Raw genomic sequence first — 25270 nt, forward strand, 5'->3', positions numbered from 1 at the left:
ATTTGAACGTGTCGTCTTTCGACTCTTTCCTGGCCGCCTGCTACTAGTTGCAGGTATTAGGTAGATTAGCAGGTCACCATTCGACAAATATAATAATAATAATAATAATAATAATAATAATAATGGTAGTGACGATGATGTTTATAAATTTTTAAAGTACCAAATTAAAGAGGAAAGAGATGGCGGAGGCTCCACCCACAATGCTCATTTTCCCCTTATTTTATAATCAACCCTTGTTTAAAAAAATTTCTTAGAAGTCTACCGGCCTACTGGTTGATCAGCTAATTAATAAGATTAAAACGAATTAATTTTCAAATGGGACCATACATCAGCAAATATTACAAAAAGATAGTATCATTTATATATTGGTTAATTTATATATATAAGCTGCATCGTTCTTATATATATCATGCATGCTTACATTATCAGAAAAGTTTGGTTAATTTATATTCATCACTTGATCTGGTAAATGGATCCTTTACGTGTACAATTAGTGTTGATGGCAAGAACATGCAATTGGTGCATAATCGTTTGAATTGTATTGTATTGTATTCGTTTAAAGATTAATCATGTGGATATTAACAATTAATTAGACTCATTATTAATTTAATATTAATGCTACTCATCAATTTTTTTTTTTAAAATTTTGTAATCCCCAATCACACTTATATCTTGATATAATATATTAGAAGTGATTGATCTATAGGTTAATCATTTAAATGCAATCAATTTTTTTTTTTTTTTTGTATTTAAACGGTCAGTTTGGATTCAAAGATAAGTTAAGACAGTTTTAAATGAATTAAATAAAATATTGTTAGAATATTATTTTTTAATATTATTATTGTTTTGAGATTTGAAAAAGTTGAATTATTTATTATATTTTATATGATAATTTAAAAAAATTATAATGATAAGATGAGATGCGTTGGGATAAGTTGAGATAAATTTTCTACTCAAACCGACGCTGGTTTTCCCAAAACGGTGAAAATAAAGCAGATGCTTTTTGTATTTAAACACTAGAACAGAGTAAAGCATTACTCATAAACCTGAAGTTTTGTCCAAAGATAAATGCACGCTTATGAAATACCAAAAAACTCCACATGATTCCCACATATTGAAATACCAAATTTTGCGTCAACACTCAATGGGGATTTAAATATGTCAACTGTAAGTGTCCAGGTGAAGAGGGCTAGCAAAACATGCCCAGACTCCCTTGTCATCTTGCATCCTACATTCTGTCATTCTGCATCGTGTTATTTTAAAAGATATAACTATATATGGTATTCTCTGGAGCGTTGAAAAACTAAAAGCCATTATATATATCACCGAAAGAGCCAGGCTGCCAGTGCTAAAACTTGAGAGGAAATGGCTCAGCTACCATGGTTGCTACAATCATGGCAAGAGCTACACAAAATACCAGTCAATCCCTTCCTATCTCTTCTTTTCATCTTTTCATTTCTGTACGTCTTAAAACGTATACTCAGAAGCGCCAAATCCAATTTACCCCCATCTCCACCAAAGCTGCCAATCATAGGCAACCTTCACCAGCTTGGCACACTCCCACATCGCTCTTTTCGATCCCTTTCTAAGAAGTATGGCCCCGTCATGCTCTTACACTTGGGTCATGCTCCATCCCTTGTGGTGTCATCTGCAGATATGGCCAGAGAAGTCATGAAGACACATGATATCACTTTCTCAAACCGGCCAAGAACTACAGCTGCTAACATCTTACTATATGGTTGTACAGACATAGGGTTCGCATCCTATGGTGAATATTGGAGACAAGCAAGGAAAATCTGCGTTCTCGAACTTTTGAGCCTCAGAAGAGTGCAATCATTCCAATATGTAAGGGAAGAAGAGGTTATTTTATTAACAAGTAGGATACGTGAGTCGTGCCTCAAACAAACTTCTGTTAATCTAAGTGAGATGTTCTTTACAACCTCAAACAATATTGTCTCTAGATGTACGCTTGGACAGAAGTTTGAAGGAGGAGATGGTAAGAGCAGGTTTGCACAGCTAGCAAGAAGGGTAATGGTGCTATTGACAGCATTCTGCGTCAGAGATTTTTTCCCTTCTCTAGGATGGATTGATGTTCTTACGGGACTAATCCCAAGTTTGAAAGCCCTCGTTAGAGAAATTGATCCATTTTTAGATCAAGTTATTGAAGAACACAAGATAATGAGAGGCGATGATCATGACCAACCAAATAAGAAAGCTTTTGTTGATATTCTTCTCCAACTTCAAGAGGAAGGCAAGCTTGACTATGAGTTCACTCAAGACAACCTCAAGGCAATCTTACTGGTCTCTCTCTCTCTCTCTCTCTCAAACACTTGGACACACGCATCCACACACACCAACACACAATCACGTCTAAAGTTTTCTTTTCAAACAAATATTTCAGGACATGTTTGTGGGAGCAAGCGAGACGTCTTCAACAATTATGGAATGGTTAATGGCAGAGCTCATAAAAAATCCAAACATTATGAAGAGAGCACAAGAAGAGGCGAGAAGAGTGGTGGGCAACAAGTTGAAGATAGATGAGAATGACATCGATCAAATGGTTTACTTGAAATGTATTATCAAGGAAACTCTCAGGCTCCATCCAGCACTTCCTTTTTTGATACCTCGAGAAACATCAGCAAGGGTGAAATTTGGAAGTTATGATATACCTTCGGAAACAAGAGTATATGTCAACGTATGGGCAATCCAAAGGGACCCTAAAATATGGGAGAGGCCCGAAGAGTTTCTCCCCGAAAGATTTATTGACAACCCTATTGATTTTAAAGGCCAAGACTTTGAATTTCTCCCATTTGGAGGTGGGAGAAGGGGATGCCCAGGGTTGGCATTTGGTCTGGCTTCAGTTGAGTATGTGATTGCCAACATGTTATGTTGGTTTGACTGGAGGTTGCCGACAGCTAGTGTAAAGGGGCAAGACTTGGACATGGGAGAAGTTTATGGGCTCACTGTGGGTAGGAAAATTCCTCTTCATCTGGTACCAACATTGCACTCTCCTTGATTGTCATCCATTTAAGACCAGGTCATTAGATCAATATCGTTGTGCAAATAAAATTACTTTTTGATGCAAGAGGATCATGACCTTTGCTGATGTCGCCATTCACCCTTTGTTGCCTTAATTAATTGGTATACTTGTAGTAGCAACATGTGGCATTGATTTTGGTGGCTGTCACTGTAGTGCCTTGATTCATTTTAATTATTGTCTTTGCATGTGAAAATGTGATCTTGTTCTTAATTAATGTTTTTTCGAAACTTGTTTTATTAATTATATTCAGGTATTGGGAGCTATCTTAAGTGATCATTAAGTAGGATAATAAAAGTCTTCATTTGTCATATATAAGCTTGATTAAATTAAAGGAGTAATCATGCATTCAACTCCAAGAAAGAATATCGATACTACTTGAGAATTAAAAAAAAAAAAAAAAATTGTATTATCAGCGTATCAGTTTGTGATGCAAAGTGTATCTCTCTCTCTCTTCTTCTTCTTCTTCTTCTTCTTCTTCTTCTTTTTTTTTTTTTTTTTTTACCTCTTTAACATCATAATTTTATGGCTACTTAACAAGCCAATTGTTTATTTATTATTTATATAATACCTAAATTTAATTATATAATAACTTATATTTAAATTAATTACTTTAGATATCATGTAAATATAATTTAAGTTGGTAGTTAATATTTAAGTATAATTTTATCACAACATATTATTATTATAACTTGATAGTCTGTTAAGACATGGTTCTAAAAAATTGTCACAAAAACTTGGTTAACTTTCGAACGTTTATATTCTTAAGTAACTTTCACTGTACAAAAACATTGTAAAAATATTATTTAAGAGAAATAAAAGTTTTTTGAATCCTTAATAATAATATTACACGTTCAAATGTATTTTATACTTTTTTTTTTTTTTATGGAAAAATGTTTCAGAAAAAGTATGTTCGGACAGATTATTAAAACTTTCCATCGTCAGAAAATGTTTTTCTATCTTTTGTGAGGGTTTTTACAAACTGTAACAGAAATATAATTTAATTACAATTTTTTTTTTCCACAAATTCTAAACTGTCATGAAAAACTAAATTTGTTGTAGTGGCCCCTGCCAGCTTAGACAATTCAATTACAAGAAAAATCTCCATGTGTCACTAATCCGATAAGACTATATATCATGTATACATATATATAAAGAGAAACACTACTTTACCTCCCCAAAGTGACACCTCCATTTGACCGCTGGTCAAAATTCTTTTTTTTTTTTTTTTTACTTAATAATTAAGAAAGTGATTTTAAATATATTGATGTATTTTTTTTATTTTTTAAATATATAAAAAAAATGTGAAAAGAAAAAAGAAAAAAAAAAGATTTTACGCTGGGCGGTAAGCCCGGCGGTCAAAATGGGGCGGCATTGTAGCCGCACCCATATATAAAATATATATCACATGTTTTGCTACATATTATATTTTTAGAGTCGAGCCATTCTACCGTTTAGAATAGTCCGCTCAATCTAACCGCTAGGTCAAATTTAATATTTTATTTTTTTTGAATTTTTTAATTCACATTTTTTAATTATTTTAAAATATTTTTTTAAAAAATATAAAAATATATCAATAAACAAATAGTCACTTTCTTAACTATTAAGTAAAAAAAAAAATTAAAAGAAAATTAAAATACTTGAAATGTCAAAATGAGGGAGAGAAATAATTAGTGGGCAAAATAATATTTTTCTTTATTTTAACCCTTTTTAATGAGATTTGAGATGTTTGGAATTCTATATATGAATTAAATTACAAGCTAATTATAATCGCCTTGATACGTCATGAACGAAGTCATTCTTCACAATATCATTTGTATTTTTATGTAACTAATAATAATAATAATAATAATAAATTAGACCCCCGGGATTACCCACAAGATCCATGACGAAAATATATACGATATTGACAAACAAAAATACTAGAGTCACCGAATGTTAGATCCCGTCCTGAAAAATTTATTTATTTTTATTTTTTTATTTAGTGATTAAAGAAGTACTTTTTAGTGATGTTATAATTTTTTTTTTTAAAAGAAATGTTTAAGAATATAAAAAAAAAACATTTTTATTCTTATCGAGACGGGTCTTGTGCTACATCCTCGGTCGATGTAGCACTGCTCATTAAGGGTGTAAATTCAAACCAGTAAACTGGAAAATCGGTCTGGATCGGACCGGACCGGATCGGTTTTATCGGTTTTGAACCGGTCCGGTCCGGGACCGGTTCTTAGAATGTGAAAACCGGCTAATTTCGGTTCGGTTCCGGTTTAGGAATTTTTTGGATCGGACCGGACCGAACTGGACTGGTTGATAAAAAAATATAAAAAAAAAATATTTTTATATATAAGTTTTATACAAAATATTATATATTTATTAATATTAATATATATAAGTTTTATATATAATGTATAATTATAAATTTATACATTAAATGTTAATTTATAATTTCATATATATATTCATATATGAAATAATTTCATAGTATAATTTAAAAATTATTACATTAAATGTTAATTCAATATATAAGTTTATAAATAATACTAATAGTCTAATATAGACTATAGAGTATAGTTATACTTATAATTAATACTAAAAGTTTTTACTAAAAGTTTATAACTAATAATAATATTAAATATATAATTTATAACTAATACTAATATATAACTTATAACTATATCAATAGTTTTCAAAAAACCAGAAAATCGGTAAAACCGGAAGTACCGGTTTAGGAGGGTAATCGGTGCGTAATCGGTTTTGAAAAATACAAAATTGATACATACCGGTTTGGTCTTATATTTTATCCAAAACCGGACCGGACCGGACCGGTTACACCCCTACTGCTCATTGACAAAATTTCTTACAGTCTATACATGAACTGGATGAATTAGTAATAAGATTAAATCGGAAATTTCAAACGCGTGGAACCATGGCCATGCATACATGATCAGCAAAGACTACAAAAAGTAAGTGTTAAAGTCTATATGTTCATGTCTACGCTAGTAATCATAAAAATATCTCATTTCAATGTTTAGATATAGAGAATAATGTAGAAAATAAACCATATATTTTTTCCGTAACAAAATATGCAATTTTCTCAAAACTCGACCTCAATTAACATGATCTATGAATTAACATAACCGGTCATGCTTTTAAGACTAAAACAAATCATACTAAAAAATTCTGTAACAACCCCAATCCACCTATGAGACCCGAATTTAGCAAGACCCATCTATCCAATTCGATTCTTATGAGTATTTTCAAAATTCAATTAGCCCAAAGTTAATTAACTAGCCATTGTACAAACCAAATCCCCTCATGTCCAAAAACAAATTCGTTTCGACGTTGTTTTTTGTTTAAAAACGACGGTCTTCGGCTTCACAATGGGTTGGGCTTTGGGATGAACTTATAACACAAAAACTGGGTTATGACAATATCGATAGATAGATATATCACTACTCTAAAAAATCAAGTTCGGGGAATATCAAATACCATAAAAGATTTGAACGTGTCGTCTTTCCTGGCCTGCTACTACTTGCACGTATTACGTTGATTAGAAGGTCACCATTCGACAAATATAATAATAATAATAATAATAATAAAGCATTAATAAATTAATAAGTTTAAATTCATAAATTCATAAACATCATCATTACCACCATTATTATTATTATTATTATTATTATTTGTAATCCCCAATCACACTTATATCATGATATAATATATTAGAAGTGATTGATCTATAGGTCAATCATTTAAATACAATCAATTAAAATGAATTACACCGTTCATTTTACTAGAGACGACAAAACTTATTCTGAAAAACGAAAATTCTCATTTCACACACAAATTATAATGGTGTTCTATTTGTGTCAATGGAAGATTAAACAAGATGCACGGGGATTACATTTATATCTTGATATAATATATCAGAAGTGATTGATGTATCGGTCAATAATTTAAATACGATTAGTTAAAATGAATTACAACGTTTATGTGATCATAGACGACAAATTTTTTTTTGAAAAACGAAAATTCTCATTTCATACAAAATGATCATGATGTTCTATTTGTATCAATGGAAGATTAAACAAGATGCATGAGGATTACACTTATATCTTGATATAATATATCAGATTTAGATACAATTGATTAAAATGAATTACACTATTCACATGACTAGAGACGACAAAACTCATTCTGAAAAACGAAAATTCTCATTTCACACACAAATGATCAAGATGTTCTATTTCTATCAATGAAAGATTAAACAAGATGCTTGGGGATTACACTTATATCTTGATATAATATATCAGAAATGATTGATCTTAGGTCAATCATTTAAATACAATTAATTAAAATGAATTACACCGTTCATGTGACTAGAGACGACAAAACACAATCTGAAAAACGGAAATTCTCATTTCACAAACAAATGATCATGATTTGCTATTAGTGTCAACGAAAGATTAAACAAGATGCATGAGAATTACAGTTATATCTTGATATAATATATCAGAAATGATTGATCTTAGGTTAATTATTTAAAAACAATTAATTAAAATGAATTGCACCGTTCATGTGACAAGAGACGACAAATCATATTCTGAAAAACAGAAATTCTCATTTCACACACAAATGATCATGATGTTCTATTTGTGTCAATTAAAGATTAAACATGATGCATGCGGATTACACTTACATCTTGATATAAATCAGAAGTGATTGATCCATAGGTCAATCATTTAAATACAATTAATTAAAATGAATTATACCGTTCATGTGACTAGATGACAATTAATTAAAATGAATTACACCGTTCATGTGACTAGAGACGACAAATCATATTCTCAAAATCAGAAATTCTCATTTCACACACAAGTGATCATGATGTTCTATTTGTGTCAATGAAATATTAAACACGATGCATGCGGATTACACTTATATCTTGATATATATCAGAAGTGATTGATCTATAGGTCAATCATTTAAATACAATTAATTAAAATGACATACACCGTTCATTTGATTAGGGACGACAAAACTTATTCTGAAAAAGGAAAATTCTCATTTCGCACACAAATGATCATGATGTTCTACTTGTGTTAATGAAAGATTAAACAAGATGCATGAGGATTACACTTATATCTTGATATAATATATCGGAAGTGATTGATCTATAGGTCAATCGTTTAAATACAATTAATTAAAATGAATTATACCGTTCATGTGACTATAGACAACAAGTCATATCCTGAAAAACAGAAATTCTCACTTCACACACAAGTGATCATGATGTTCTATTTGTGTCAATGCAAGATTAAACGTGATGCACGCGGATTACACTTATATCATGATATAAATCAAAAGTGATTGATCTATATGTCAAACATTTAAATACAATTAATTAAAATGAATTATACCGTTCATGTGACCAGACAACAAAACTTGTTCTGAGAAACAGAAATTCTCATTTCACACACAAATGATCACGATGTTCCATTTGTGTCAATGGAAGATTAAACAAGATGCTTGGGGATTACATTTATATCTCTATATATTATATAAGAAGTGATTGATCTATAGGTCAATCATTTAAAATCAATTAATTAAAATGAATTACACCGTTCATGTGACTAGACGACAAAATTTATTCTAAAAAATGAAAAAAATTCTCATTTTACACACAAACGATCTTGATGTTCTATTTGAGTCAATGAAAGATTAAACAAAATGCATGGGAATTACACTTATATTTTGATATGATATATCAGAAGTGATTGATCTGTACGTCAATCATTTAAATACAATTAATTAAAATGAATTACACCGTCCATGTAACTAGAGACGACAAAACTTTTTCTGAAAAATAGAAATTCTCATTTCACACACAAGTGATTATGATGTTCTATTTGTGACAATGAGAGATTAAACAAGATGCATGAGGATTACACTTATATCTTGATATAATATATCAGAAGTGATTGATTTATATGTCAATCATTTAAATACAATTAATTAAAATGAATCATACCGTTCATGTGACTAGAGGACAAAACTTTTTCTGACAAACGGAAATTCTCATTTCACACACAATTCATTATGATGTTCTATTTGTGTCAATGAAAGATTGAACAAGATGCACGGGGATTACACTTATATCTTGATATAATATAACAGAAGTGATTGATCTATAGGTCAATTATTTAAATACAATTAATTAAAATGAATTACACCGTCCATGTGACTAGACAACAAAAATTTTCTGAAAAACGAAAATTCTCATTTCACACGCAAATGATCATGATGTTCAATTTGTGTCAATGGAAGATTAAACAAGATGCATGGGAATTACACTTATATCTGGGTATAAATCAAAAGTGATGGATCTATATGTCAATCATTTAAATACAATTAATTAAAATGAATTATACCGTTCATGTGACTAGACGACAAAACTTTTTCTGAGAAACGGAAATTCTTATTTCACACACAAATGATCATGATGTTCTATTTGTGTCAATAAAAGATTGAACAAGATGCATGGGGATTATAGTTATATCTTGATATAATATAACATAAGTGATTGATCTATAGGTCAATCATTTAAATACAATTAATTAAAATGAATTACATCGTTCATGTAACTAGAGACGACAAAACGTTTTTTGAAAACTAAAATTCTCATTTCATACACAAGTGATCATCATGTTCTATTTGTGTCAATGAAAGATTAAACAAGATGCATGGGAATTACATTTATATTTTGATATGATATATCAGAAGTGATTGATCTGTACGTCAATCATTTAAATACAATTAATTAAAATGAATTACACCGTCCATGTAACTAGAGACGACAAAACTTTTTCTGAAAAATAGAAATTCTCATTTCACACACAAGTGATTATGATGTTCTATTTGTGACAATGAGAGATTAAACAAGATCCATGAGGATTACACTTATATCTTGATATAATAATCAGAAGTGATTGATCTATATGTCAATCATTTAAATACAATTAATTAAAATGAATCATACCGTTCATGTGACTAGAGGACAAAACTTTTTCTGACAAATGGAAATTCTCATTTCACACACAATTCATTATGATGTTCTATTTGTGTCAATGAAAGATTGAACAAGATGCATGGGGATTACACTTATATCTTGATATAAGATAATAGAAGTGATTGGTCTATAGGTCAATCATTTAAATACAATTAATTAAAATGAATTACACCGTCCATGTGACTAGACAACAAAAATTTTCTGAAAAACGGAAATTCTCATTTCACACACAAATGATCATGATGTTCAATTTGTGTCAATGGAAGATTAAACAAGATGCACAGGAATTACACTTATATCTTGGTATAAATCAAAAGTGATGGATCTATATGTCAATCATTTAAATACAATTAATTAAAATGAATTATACTGTTCATGTGACTAGACGACAAAATTTTTCTGAGAAACGGAAATTCTTATTTCACACACAAATTATCATGATGTTCTATTTGTGTCAATAAAAGATTGAACAAGATGCATGGGGATTACAGTTATATCTTGATATAATATAACAGATGTGATTGATCTATAGGTCAATCACTTAAATACAATTAATTAAAATGAATTACATCGTTCATGTAACTAGAGACGACAAAACGTTTTTTGAAAAATAGAAATTCTCATTTCATACACAAGTGATCATGATGTTCTATTTGTGTCAATGAATGATTAAACAAGATGCATGGGAATTACACTTATATTTTGATATGATATATCAGAAGTGATTGATCTGTACGTCAATCATTTAAATACAATTAATTAAAATGAATTACACCGTCCATGTAACTAGAGACGACAAAACTTTTTCTGAAAAATCGAAATTCTCATTTCACACACAAGTGATTATGATGTTCTATTTGTGACAATGAGAGATTAAACAAGATGCATGAGGATTACACTTATATATTGATATAATATATCAGAAGTGATTGATCTATATGTCAATCATTTAAATACAATTAATGAAAATGAATTATACCGTTCATGTAACTAGAGACGACAAAACTTTTTCTAAAAAATAGAAATTCTCATTTCACACACAAGTGATCATGATGTTTTATTTGTGTCAATGAAAGATTAAACAAGATGCATGGGGATTACACTTATATCTTGATATAATATATCAGAAGTGATTGATTTATAGGCCAATCATTTAAATACAATTAAAATAAATTACACGGTCCATGTGACTAGACGATAAAACTTTTTCTGAAAAACGGAAATTCTCATTTCACACGCAAATGATCATGATGTTCTATTTTTGTCAATGGAAGATTAAACATGATGCATGAGGATTACACTTATATATTGATATAAATGAGAAGTGATTGATCAATAGGTCAATCATTTAAATACAATTAATTAAAATGAATTATACCGTTCATGTGACTAGACGACAAAACTTTTTTTGAAAAACGGAAATTCTGATTTCACACACAAATGATCATGATGTTCTATTTGTGTCAATGGAAGATTAAACAAGATGCATGGAAATTACACTTATATCTTGATATAATATATCAGAAGTGATTGATCTATAGGTCAATCATTTAAATAGAATTAATTAAAATGAATTACACCGTTCATTTGACTAGAGATGTAAAAACTTTTTTTGAAAAATGGAAATTCTCATTTTATACACAAATGATCATGATATTGTATTTGTGTCAATGGAAGATTAAACAATATGCATTGTGATTACACTTATATCTTGATATAATATATCAGAAGTGATTGATCTATATGTCAATCATTTAAATACAATTAATTAAAATGAATTACACCGTTCATGTGATTAGAGACGACAAAACTTTTTCTGTAGAACGGAAATTCTCATTTCACACAAAAGTGATCATGATGTTCTATTTGTGTCAATGAAAGATTAAACAAGATGCATGATAAGCTACTGAACCTGGAACAAGAAACATATGTGATTATCTCTCATGCACTCATGAGTACTTTGTTTTCCAAAGAAAGAGAAAATAGTGAAGATTTTTTTTGTATTTAAACGGTCAGTTTAGATTCAGAGATGAGTTAAAATAGTTTAGATGAGTTGAATAAAATATTGTTCGAATATTATTTTTAAATATTATTATTATTTTGAGCTTTGAAAAAGTTGAATTGTTTGTTTTATTTTGTGTGGCAATTTAAAAAAGTTATAATGACGAGATGAGATGCATTGAGATAAGTTTCTAATCCAAAGTGGAGCTTGGTTTTCCAAAAACAGTGAAAATAGGGCAGATGCTTTTTTGTATTTAAAGTTTTAAACACTAGAACAGAGTAAAGCATTACTCATAAACCTGAAGTTTTGTCCAAAGATATATACACACTTTCTGAAATACCAAAAAACTCCACATGATTCTCACATATTGAAATACCAAGTTTGGCGTCAACACCCTTTGGGGATTTAAATATGTCTAGTGTAAGTGTCCAGGTGAAGAGAGCTAGCAAAACATGCCCAGACTCCCTTGTCATCTTGCATCCTACATTATGTCATTCTGCATCGTGTTACTTTAGAAGATATAACTATATATCGTATTGCCTGAAGTGTTAAAAAACTAAAAGCCATTATATATATCACCGAAAGAGCCAGGCTGCCCGTGCTAAAACTTGAGAGGAAATGGCTCCGCTACCATCGCTGCTACAATCATGGCAGGAGCTACACAAAATACCACTCAATCCCTTCCTATCTCTTCTTTTCATCTTTTCATTTCTGTACGTCTTGAAACGTATACTCAGAAGCGCCAAATCCAATTTACCCCCATCTCCACCAAAGCTGCCAATCTTAGGCAACCTTCACCAGCTTGGCACACTCCCACATCGCTCTTTTCGATCCCTTTCTAAGAAGTATGGCCCCGTCATGCTCTTACACTTGGGTCATGCTCTATCCCTTGTGGTGTCATCTGCAGATATGGCCAGAGAAGTCACGAAGACACATGATATCACTTTCTCAAACCGGCCAAGAACTACAGCTGCTGACATATTACTGTACGGTCGTACAGACATAGGGTTCGCATCATATGGTGAATATTGGAGACAAGCAAGGAAAATCTGCGTCCACGAACTTTTGAGCTTCAGAAGAGTGCAATCATTCCAATATGTAAGGGAAGAAGAGGTTATTTTATTAACAAATAGGATACGTGAGTTGTGCCTCAAACAAACTTCTGTTAATCTAAGTGAGATGTTCTTTACAACCTCAAACAATATTGTCTCTAGATGTACGCTTGGACAGAAGTTTGAAGGAGGGGATGGTAAGAGCAGGTTTAAACAACTAGCAAGAAGGGTAATGGTGCTATTGACAGCATTCTGCGTCAGAGATTTTTTCCCTTCTCTAGGATGGATTGATGTTCTTACCGGACTAATCCCAAGTTTGAAAGCCGTCGTCAGAGAAATTGATCCATTTTTAGATCAAGTTGTTGAAGAACACAAGAAAATGAGAAGCGATCATGATCATGACCAACCAAATTATAAGAAAGACTTTGTTGATATTCTTCTACAACTTCAAGAGGACGGTATGCTTGACTATGAGTTCACTCAAGACAACCTCAAAGCAATCTTACTGGTCTTTCTCTCTCTCTCTCTCAAACACTTGGACACATCCACACACACCAACACACAATCACGTGTAAAGTTTTCTTTTCCAACAATTTCAGGACATGTTTGTGGGAGCAAGCGAATACGTCTTCAACAACTACGGAATGGTTAATGGCAGAGCTCATAAAAAATCCGAACATTATGAAGAGAGCACAAGAAGAGGTGAGAATAGTGGTGGGCAACAAGTTGAAGATAGACGAGAATGACATCCATCAAATGTGTTACTTGAAATGTGTCCTAAAGGAAACTCTTAGACTACATCCACCAGCTCCTCTGTTGCTACCTCGAGAAACATCATCAAGTGTGAAATTAGGAGGTTATGATATTCCACCAAAAACAAAAGTATTTGTCAACACATGGGCCATACAAAGGGACCCCACCGTATGGGAGAGGCCAGAAGAGTTTCTCCCCGAAAGATTTATTGACAACCCAATTGATTTCAGAGGCCATGACTTTGAATTTCTCCCATTTGGAGGTGGGAGAAGGGGATGCCCAGGGTTGGCATTTGGTCTGGCTTCAGTTGAGTATGTGATTGCCCACATGTTATGTTGGTTTGACTGGAGGTTGCCGATAGCTAGTGTAAAGAGGCAAGACTTGGACATGGGAGAAGTTTATGGGGTCACCGTGGCTAGGAAAATTCCTCTTCATCTGGTACCAACATTGCACTCACCTTGATTGATGCATCCATTTAAGACCAGATCATTAGATCAATATCGTTGTGCAAATAAAATTACTTTTTGATGCAAAAGGATCATGACCTTTGCTGATGTCGCCATTCACCCTTTGTTGCCTTAATTAATTGGTATACTTGTAGTAGCAACATGTGGCATTGATTTTGGTGGCTGTCACTGTAGTGTCTTGACTCATTATAATTATTGTCTTTGCATGTGAATGTGATCTTGTTCTTAATTATTGTTTTTCCGAAACTTGTTTTATTAATTATGTTCAGGTATTTGAAGCAATCTTAAGTGATCATTAAGTAGGATAATAAAAGTTTTCATTTGTCATATATAAGCTTGATTAAAGGAGGAATCATTCAACTCCAAGAAAGAATGTCGACACTACTTTAGAATTTTTTTTAAAAAATAAAATTGTATTATCAGCTTATCTGTTTGTGATGCAAAGTGTATCCTTATTTATTTATTTTACATTGTAATTTTATGGCTACTTAACTAGCGGCCAATTGTTTTTTTATTTATATAATACCTAAATTTAATCATATAATAACTTATATTTAAATTAATTACCTCAGATATGTAAATATAATTTAAGTTGGTTGTTAATATTTAATTATAATTTATCACAACATATTATTATAACTTGATAGTCTGTTTAAGACAGTTCTAGAAAATTGTCATAGAAACTTGGTTAATTTTCGAACGTTATTCGGTCTCGTTTGTTTTCATAGCTTAACTCATCTTATTTTATTTAATCATTACAATTTTATCAAATTTTCATACAAAATAAAATAAATAATTCAACTTTTTCAAATCTCAAAATTAAATTAACAAAAATAATATTAAAAAAATATATTTTAACAATATTATTTTATTCAACTTTTAACTTTAGTCTCAACTTCTCATCTGTAAAAATAAACGAGACAGCAACTTTCACTGTACAAAAACATTGGAGCATTATTTAAGACAAATAAAAGTTTTTTTGAACCTTAATGATAATATTACGTTCGAATATTGTATTTTATAATTTTCTTATAAAAAGATGCGAGAATTTTTTTTGATGGAAAAAAGTGTCAGAAAAGGTAATACTCTCAATGGAACTCACAAATTCACTCTAGTCTCTACTCATAACTATTCACAAATATTTTCAATACTTCTCAAATATTCTCACTACCAAACGTAAAGAGCAGTAGCACGAGACCCGTCCTGATAAAAACATACAAAAATGGTTTTTTTTTTCATTCAATTTTTTTTTTTAATATTCTTAAACTTTTTTTTTAAAAAAAAAATCACAGCATCAATAAAAAAACACTTTCTTAACCATCAAATAAAAAAAAAAATTGTCAAGACCCAACATTCGGTGACTCTAGCATTTTTTAATTATTAAAACGTTCCAACGTCAGAAATTATTTTTCAATCTTTTGTGAGGGTTATTACAAACTGTAACAGAAATATAATTTAGTGAAAATTGTTTTCCACAAATTCTGAAGTGTCATGAAAAAACTAAATTTGTTGCAGTGAACCCTACCAGCTTTAGTTCAGCTTTATTAATCTTCCTTGGAAGGAAAAAAAAATCTTCGTTGAGAAAGAGGCATGGGCTCCGATGCATGCATATAATATATTCAACCTGTTTAGTGTGATTCCGAATTAAGAAAATATCTATCCATCATCAATTTTTTTACATTTTCTCAGCATTCTATGATATAGTATTAGATAATAGATTCATAAGTATAATATAATAAATAGTCTCTAATCATCTAATGCTACATCATGAGAAGATAGAATGATGATGATAATTGAGATGATGAATAGCGTTACTCCCGAATTAATGGCTTAAAAGATTTTAGTATTGTACATCTCCCTTGACATGATTGGTTTTAGGTTAATTAATGGTACGTAGTTCATGATCCGATCAATAAGACTATATATGTATAGATACACACACACACTAGCATGCCCCTTGTATGTAGCATCTGGTTGGAGGAAACAAAATCTTAAAATCTCTTCACAGAAGCATATAATAGTAACAATTCATGAAATAAAGCTCTTTAAAAATAGATTTTGAACAACACCTGATTAAAAACATAATTATTTACATAAATGGGCCAACATACAAAATCATCATTCAATTGATAAGCCCGTGAGAGTTGCATAACAAAATTACCAAGTTTATAAACACAATTTTTTACGTAAATTTGGTTTCACTCACGCCGCCTCAATGCATCGGTGTAAGGATCTCTAAGAATTCACTTGTTTCTGTTTGTTAAATCGTCTCATCACCAATTGTCTTTTAATATTTAAACAGATATTACATAATACTTGTTTAGTTCGATTTGGTTTTGTTAACAGTTAAATCGTCTTATCATCAATTGTTTTTAGATCGAAACAGATATTTTGTGGTGTTATTTCGTCTGATTTGATGATTAGTTTCATCCAAATTTATGCATGTCTATTGATCTCATTATTTCGAATGAAGGCTAACCCAGATTATACATGTGATAAGTTTTCTACACAACTTCTAAAAATCCAAAGAGCTTCAACTAAGGAAAGAGACGAAGAAAACTCATACCGACGTAACGGCGAGATTCATAGACAAGAAGAAAAATTCCAACGCTGTATAACCCAGAAGTTTGTGTGAGAAAGTAAGGAGTAAAAGACATTGAAAACATGAGAAAGTGAGAAAAGAAATTTCGACCAACCTTTAGATAAGAAGAAAGCTGTAAAGAGATAAGTGAAATACTGTAAAAATGCACTTTACATAGTTGGTGAGAAAGAAAAACACCAAAGGATGAGAATTTGAGAAAACAGATGGCAAAATTGGATAAGAAAATACTATTCATTCTGTACAGAGCATTCAGGGGCATAAATGTAATAAAGCTGTAAAGAGATAAGTGAAATACTGTAAAAATGCACTTTACATAGTTGGTGAGAAAGAAAAACACCAAAGGATGAGAATTTGAGAAAACAGATGGCAAAATTGGATAAGAAAATACTATTCATTCTGTACAGAGCATTCAGGGGCATAAATGTAATAACAATCAATTACAGAGGGGCATAAGTGGAATAGAATTAAAGTGTCAAACAAAAACATTATCCATTCCTATTCATATGCCTATAGCCGGTTTTAATATATAAGGGATATATCCTCATGTTTTGCTACATATAATTTTAACCCTTTTTAATGAGATTTGAGGTGTTTAGAATTCTATATATGAATTAAATTACAAGCTAATTATAATCCTTGATTCGTGAACGAAGTCATTCTTCACAATATCATTTCTATTTTTTTTTATAACTAATAATAATAATAATAATAATAATAAATAAATAAATAAGACCCCTGGGATTACCCACATGCAAGACCCATGACGAAAATATCTATATATATATATATATGAGATGACAAAATTTCTTAAAGTCTATACAACTGGTTGAATTAGTCATTAATAAGATTAAATCGGAAATTTCAAATGCAGGGAACCGTGGCCATACATTTTTTATCCTCGCCTCTCCAAAGGGAAGTCTTGAAATGAGCTAGCTAGGTTCGTTCATTATCTCCTCTATATATATACATGGATATTATTTACTAGGCCTACCTGAATTATTGATAGGCCGCCATAAATAATATCAATTATCAGTGTTAGTTTCGTGTGGGTGGCATAGTACTCGGTGTCGCTTAGGAAGTCGTGACCATTAAAAACACGTCAGTCCTTTTGTCTCTCTAAGGTTATGTTTGGGTACCAAACGTTCCTTAACACTTTTCAAATATTTTAATACTTTTAAAAATACTTTACATACCAAATAATTTAAAATACTCTCAATAGGACCCACAAACTCACTTCAATCTCTATTCATAACTATTCACAAACATTCTATAATACTTATCACTATTATATATAAATAAAAAAATAAAATCACTATAATATTTATCACTATTAAATATATAAAAAAAATCATTATAGTATATAAATAAAAAAATCACTATAATATTTAAATAAAAAATAAAAACACTATAATATATAAATAAAAAATAAAATCACTATAATATTTATCACTATTAAATATAAATAAAAAAATCATTATAGTATATAAATAATAAAAAATCACTATAATATATAAATAAAAAATAAAATCAGCCGCGTAATCGCTTTGAAAAAAAGTAGGGTCCACTATTAAAAAATTAATTTTTTTCATGTGGGTCCCATATTTATTCATTTTTTTCAAAGCGATTACGCGGCGGTTACGCAATTCAAGGTTGAAAGTATATTTTCTCATAATATATAAATAAAAAATAAAATCACTATAATATATAAATAAAAAATATTTATCACTATTATATATAAATAAAAAATAAAATCACTATAATATATAAATAAAAAATAAAATAACTATAATATTTATCACTATTAAATATAAATAAAAAAAATAATTATAATATATAAACAATAAAAAATCACTATAATATATAAATAAAAAATAAAATCACTATAATATATAAATAAAAAATATTTATAACTATTATATATAAATAAAAAATAAAATCGCTATAATATATAAATAAAAAATAAAATCACTATAATATATAAATAAAAAATAAAATCACTATAATATTTATTACTATTAAATATAAATAAAAAAATAAAATCATTATAATATATAAATAAAAAATAAAATCATTATAATATATAAATAAAAAATAAAATCACTATAGTATATAAATAAAAAATAAAATTACTATAATATTTATCACTATTAAATATAAAAAAAATCATTATAACATATAAATAAATAAAAATCACAATAATATATAAATAAAAAATACTTATCACTATTATATATAAATAAAAAATAAAATCACTATAATATATAAATAAAAAAATAAAATCACTATAATATTCATCACTATTAAATATAAATAAAAAATAAAATCATTATAATATATAAATAAAAAATAAAATCACTATAATATATAAATAAAAAATAAAATCATTATAATATTTATCTCTATTATATATAAATAAAAAATAAAATTACTAAAATATATAAATAAAAAATAAAATCACTGTTATATATAAATAAAAAATAAACTACTATAATATTTATCACTATTATATATAAATTAAAAATAAAATCACTATAATATATAAATAAAAAATAACATTACTATAATATTTATAACTATTATATATATAAATAAAATCATTATAATATTTATCACAATTATATATAAATTAAAAATAAAATCATTATACTATTTATCATTATTATATATAAAAGTAAAATAAAATCACTACAATATTTATTAATATTAAAAAATCACTATAATAAAATCATTATAATATTTATTACTAAAAATAAAATCACTATAATATTTATGGGACCCACATATTTTTCAACTACCTACTCAAAAGTCAACAACTCAACATACTTCACACATCCAAACAATTCAAAATACTCTCAATGGGACCCACAAACTCACTCCAATCTCTACTCATAACTATTCACAAACATTCTCAACACTTCTCAACATTTTTCAACACCCAAACGTATCCTAAATTATCAGCTTCTGAACATGTCTCCTCCTGTATTTACAATCATGTGATCGTCTTGTTTGGCATTTGAAAGAGTACTTCTTAATAACATACATTTTTATAAGAGAAATAAATTAAAATAGAAAGCACATAAGGGAATAATATGACCAATCCGACGCATAGAAAAATCTCCCCTGCAGATAAAACCCTTTCTGCTCTTGTACCTGTGTTGGTTATTTTGATTCCTACTTTTATGCTTGTTGGTGGTGGGTAAATTCTAACAAATATTTTGATTCCTTCTTTGATTTTAGTTCTCAATTTTCTCTGCTTTGTTGGGTCTGCGAGGTTGCTTGGAGCATTTGCCATATATAGAGAATGTTGCAACACAAGTTTCACGGAAAAAGTGGATGATTCAAGTTATTGCAGACCTTGACCGATTCAATCAATAGCAGTACAAAAACTTCAATGTCGTCTCAATTGATTCCATACAAGATGACACAAAATAAAACTAAAGAAGTCACATTTTGAACTAATGTTTTTGTTAGACTTGTACCAAGCTTGTCCTAAACAAGTTTCCTAAAAACTATCAATATGATAAATATGTATTAGACTATGTTGAATTTTGAACTAATGTTTTTTTTTTTTTAATCTATGTAAACATGTAATTATAATACTCTACTTAACTATCATTATCTAAAAATATTTGTTAGAATTTACATTTTTTTCCTTATGTATGAAATTATTGATTGAGGTCAATTTTTTATGAAAAGCATATTATTTTTTTAAAATAACCATTTCACCAAACTAGGTAAACGTTTGCACGTTGCTCCTGTCCTAGTATGTATATATATATATATATATATATATATATATATTATAATTGCCTAGGTGTTGAAAGACAAGGAGCCATTATACATAGGATTAATTACAAAATTAGTACTTGATTTGCAAATCGAGGTTTAAGTTTTTTAAAAATGAATTTAAAACTCACAAATATTAATTAGGTATTTTCATCAATGTCAGCCTTTGATTGGTTACATGTGGGATCGGTACCTAATGACATAATATTGATCCCACATGTAAACCAATCAAAGATTGACATGTGGTAAAAATCTCCTATTTGTTTTCTAATTGGAGATCGACACTAGATCATATAATTAATTAGCTAGTTGCGAGTTTCTTAGAGTCCATATGTAACAATTTTGCAAAAGTTGAAAACTTAGGCATCGATTTACAAATATGTGAAAACCCATATATTAATTTTGTAATTAACCTTTTATATATAACTGAAAGAGCCATCATGTGTTGCTAGTTCTAAATACTCAATTGAGAGAAATGGCTCTGCTACTAAAATCATGGCAAGAACTACGCAGAGAAGGGTTCACATAATGTTCTTATGATTGTAAGCTCTTGACATAATTGAAAAAAATTGATACCCATTAAAACAATTGACTATTTATATATGGTGGGTTATACTTTCTTGTGTATAAATAATTATTTTATATTGTATTTTTAAATGGTAAAGAGAATATCTTTTGAACGTTTAATTAGTTTGGCCGTACCTAGCCTTGGCATATGTGACTGCAAGATTATCCAAAGATTCGAAACACCAGGATTTAATTAAATATGTCGAGTGTAAGTGTCCAGGTGAAGAGTGATGAAGAAAATGAAAACGCAATACACACTAGGTGTTTGAATAAAGTTCTTAGAAGAACTTTCTTATAGAAACTTACTTTTCATTTCCGAATATTTTCTTACACACAACACTATATACATGAGGACAGTATATATAAACTTTTGCATAATAGAATTTGTAGTCTATTGCCATACATCTTTTGACACCTGTCTAGCCTAGTCATTGTTTTTGTTACAAGAATATTCTGCAGACTTATTCTTCACTATTCTAGAAGAGTCTTCAGAGTCACACATTTCTGCTGCCTTAACAAAGAGGGCTAGCAAAAGACGTCGAGGCTCTCTTGTCATCTTGCATGCTACATTATGTCATTCTGCATCTTGTTATTTTAGAAGATGCAAATAAGAAGATATTTTCAACACTTCAGGCAATACCATATATAATAATTTCTTCTCTTTTTTTTTCCAAAAAAAAGAAGATATTATTATATATGGTATTGTCTGAAGTGTTGAAAAACTTAAAGCCATTATATATATCACCGAAAGAGCCAGACTGCCAGTGCTTAAACTTGAGAGGAAATGGCTCAGCTGCCATGGTTGCTACAATCATGGCAAGAGCTACACAAAATACCAGTCAATCCCTTCCTATCTATTCTTTTCATCTTTTCATTTCTATATGTTTTTAAACGTATACTCAGAAGTGGCAAATCCAATTTACCTCCATCCCCACCAAAGCTGCCAATCATAGGCAACCTTCACCAGCTTGGCACACTCCCACATCGCTCTTTTCGATCCCTTTCTAAGAAGTATGGCCCCGTCATGCTCTTACACTTGGGTCATGCTCCATCCCTTGTGGTGTCATCTGCAGATATGGCCAGAGAAGTCATGAAGACACATGATATCACTTTCTCAAACAGGCCAAGAACTACAGCTGCTGACATATTACTGTACGGTTGTACAGACATAGGGTTCGCATCCTATGGTGAATATTGGAGACAAGTAAGGAAAATCTGCGTCCTTGAACTTTTGAGTCTCAGAAGAGTGCAATCATTCCAATATGTAAGGGAAGAAGAGGTTCTTTTATTAACAAATAGGATACGTGAGTCGTGCCTCAAACAAACTTCTGTTAATCTAAGCGAAATGTTCTTTGCAACCTCAAACAATATTGTCTCTAGATGTACGCTTGGACAGAAGTTTGAAGGAGGAGATGGTAAGAGCAGGTTTGCACAGCTAGCAAGAAGGGTAATGGTGTTATTGACAGCATTCTGCGTCAGAGATTTTTTCCCTTCTCTAGGATGGATTGATGTTCTTACGGGACTAATCCCAAGTTTGAAAGCCGTCGTCAGAGAAATTGATCCATTTTTAGATCAAGTTGTTGAAGAACACAAGAAAATGAGAAGCGATCATGATCATGACCAACCAAATTATAAGAAAGACTTTGTTGATATTCTTCTTCAAATTCAAGATCAGGACGGTATGCTTGACTATGAGTTCAGTCAAGACAACCTCAAAGCAATCTTATTGGTATCTCTCTCTCTCTCTCTCTCTGATCTCTCTCTCTCAAATACTTTGACACATCCACACACACCAACACACAATCACGTGTAAAGTCTTCTTTTTCAACAATTTCAGGACATGTTTTTGGGAGGAAGCGAGACGTCTTCAACGACTTTGGAATGGTTAATGGCAGAGCTCATAAAAAATCCAAACATTATGAAGAGAGCACAAGAAGAGGTGAGAAGAGTGGTGGGCAACAAATTGAAGATAGATGAGAATGACATCAATCAAATGGTTTACTTGAAATGTATTATCAAGGAAACGCTCAGACTCCATCCAGCACTTCCTTTGTTGATACCTCGAGAAACATTAGCAAGGGTGAAATTTGGCGGTTATGATATACCACCAGAAGCAAGAGTATATGTCAATGTATGGGCAATCCAAAGGGACCCTGAAGTATGGGAGAGGCCCGAAGAGTTTGTCCCTGAGAGATTCATAGACAATCCTGTTGATTTTAGAGGCCAAGACTTTGAATTTCTCCCATTTGGAGGTGGGAGAAGGGGATGCCCAGGGTTGACATTTGCTCTCGCTTCAGTTGAGTATGTGATTGCCAACATGTTATGTTGGTTTGATTGGAGGTTGCCGATAGCTAGTGTAAAGGGGCAAGACTTGGACATGGGAGAAATTTATGGGCTCACTGTGGGTAAGAAAATTCCTCTTCATTTGGTACCAACACTACACTCTCCTTGAACCATCCATCCAGCCATTAAAGATGAGATTGATTTTGGTTACGCAAGGAATATTACTTTTGCTGTAGTGGCGATTCTCCATTTGCTGACAACTGGTTATGGATGGCGGCCAACTGATTGCGGCTTTTACTCTTGTTAATGTTATCACCGATAGTGTTGATCATCATGAGCTTCGTTTCGATCAATATTGTATTTGCATGAAAAACTTTCTTTGTTTTTAATTTAGTTTGGGATCCTTTCTTAATAATTGTGCTCTGGTGTACGTTGGGATCCATTTAAGCCATTAATTAAGCTGGCGAAGGTTGTCTTTTATTTAGTGTTCACTTTATATGGCCAAAATGATCATGTACCGTCTATATATTTTAAATAAATAAAAAGGGAAAAATTGGCAGAAAAATTCTCAATTGTTTTTCTTGGAACGACTAAGAGAAAAATGACTTTTCTTCGATGGCACATTTCGTCGCTAATATTATGAAAAATCATTGGAAATATCCATTCTCGTTGATTTTTCAATCATCGCATGTTCGTAGGAATTCTTTGTTTTTTTTTTCGTATAAAATCAACGAACTGAGAAAATTGTTGCAAATAGTATGTTATTTCCGGCAATTAAATTAGTCGCAAATTGTAATGCCCCATCCCTGATGGTCCGAAGAGTTAACTCATGTCACTTAAAAATTATTTTCTATCCACATAGTACATACTTTAATTTTTCTCTATCGTACAAAATACTCATTTATTTACATCAAAAATTCCAGAATAACTATTCTAAGACAATACAAAGTCTTAATATAAATATCAACCTCCCAACAAATCACATCATCAGAGCACAACAAGTTTACTGAATGAAAATCCTCAATACCCATATAAACCTTCTATGCTTAAACCATCATTCTTGTAACGCCTCGATCTAGCACGGGTCGGAGAGTTACTTCTTAAAAAAATCACCAATATCCACCATGACCAACGTCAAACTCAAAACACCAATATTTAAATCCGAAACAACCAACAAATTTCATAGCATAAACCAATCACACAAACAACTCCATCATCCAATCCAACCGACCCCCTTACTCCTCGGACTCAGTCCGGCACAACCAACCAATTCACAGTAAATATGAGTTAGCACGAAAATACATTTAAATCTCAAAAGTTCTTTGAGAAAATACTTACAATGCTATAATATAATTTTTGAAAGATCACGGAGGTGCTAGAAGCGGCAACGTAGCAACAAAACATTGCCAAATGCACTGTGGCCATAGGTCTCAAAAACTCACTTTTGAACGGTAACAAACCAAGACCCGAGATTGCTAGGGTAGGGCTTAAGGATGTCGGTGAAGCTAGTGGTGGTGGTGGTTGGTCGTGGGCGGCGGTTGAAGGCCAAAAAGCACGAATCGGAGATGGAGATAGATGGGATTCACCGGTGACAGATCGGAGCCAAGGATGGGTGCATTAGGTTGCTAGGAAGTCGATGATGAAATGGTGAAGAG

General features: G+C 30.7%; 2 protein-coding genes and 1 pseudogene across 3 annotated transcripts; all 3 read left to right on the forward strand.

The window, feature by feature from the left end:
• The first annotated feature begins 1186 nt into the window (after positions 1-1186).
• LOC108986001 (cytochrome P450 71A1-like) lies at positions 1187-3250 on the forward strand. Of its 2 annotated transcripts, none has more exons than XM_018958494.2 (2): positions 1187-2289; positions 2402-3250. In XM_018958494.2, exons 1-2 carry the CDS (start codon positions 1366-1368, stop codon positions 3014-3016), a joined length of 1539 nt encoding a protein of 512 aa, XP_018814039.1. In that variant the 5' UTR covers positions 1187-1365; the 3' UTR covers positions 3017-3250. The 2 variants fall into 2 exon arrangements, with proteins under 2 accessions (XP_018814039.1, XP_018814036.1); XM_018958491.2 differs by having other exon boundaries at positions 1189-2301.
• Positions 3251-12385: 9135 nt separating this feature from the next.
• LOC108986007 lies at positions 12386-14609 on the forward strand (annotated as a pseudogene).
• A 7455-nt stretch (positions 14610-22064) lies between these two features.
• LOC108986006 (cytochrome P450 71A1-like) lies at positions 22065-24106 on the forward strand. The gene is made up of 2 exons (XM_018958500.2): positions 22065-23061; positions 23170-24106. Exons 1-2 carry the CDS (start codon positions 22117-22119, stop codon positions 23782-23784), a joined length of 1560 nt encoding a protein of 519 aa, XP_018814045.1. The 5' UTR covers positions 22065-22116; the 3' UTR covers positions 23785-24106.
• Positions 24107-25270: the final 1164 nt, after the last annotated feature.

This window comes from Juglans regia, chromosome 2, assembly GCF_001411555.2.
Source record: "Juglans regia cultivar Chandler chromosome 2, Walnut 2.0, whole genome shotgun sequence".
NCBI classification, from domain to species: domain Eukaryota; kingdom Viridiplantae; phylum Streptophyta; class Magnoliopsida; order Fagales; family Juglandaceae; genus Juglans; species Juglans regia.

Excerpts from the sequence above, each read along its gene's own strand:
- LOC108986001 (XM_018958491.2), top strand. The coding sequence starts at position 1,366 with ATGGCTCAGCTACCATGGTTGCTACAATCATGGCAAGAGCTACACAAA. Across the intron at positions 2,302-2,401 it reads ACCTCAAGGCAATCTTACTG|GACATGTTTGTGGGAGCAAG; the intron begins GTCTCTCTCTCT and ends CAAATATTTCAG.
- LOC108986006 (XM_018958500.2), top strand. The coding sequence starts at position 22,117 with ATGGCTCAGCTGCCATGGTTGCTACAATCATGGCAAGAGCTACACAAA. Across the intron at positions 23,062-23,169 it reads ACCTCAAAGCAATCTTATTG|GACATGTTTTTGGGAGGAAG; the intron begins GTATCTCTCTCT and ends CAACAATTTCAG.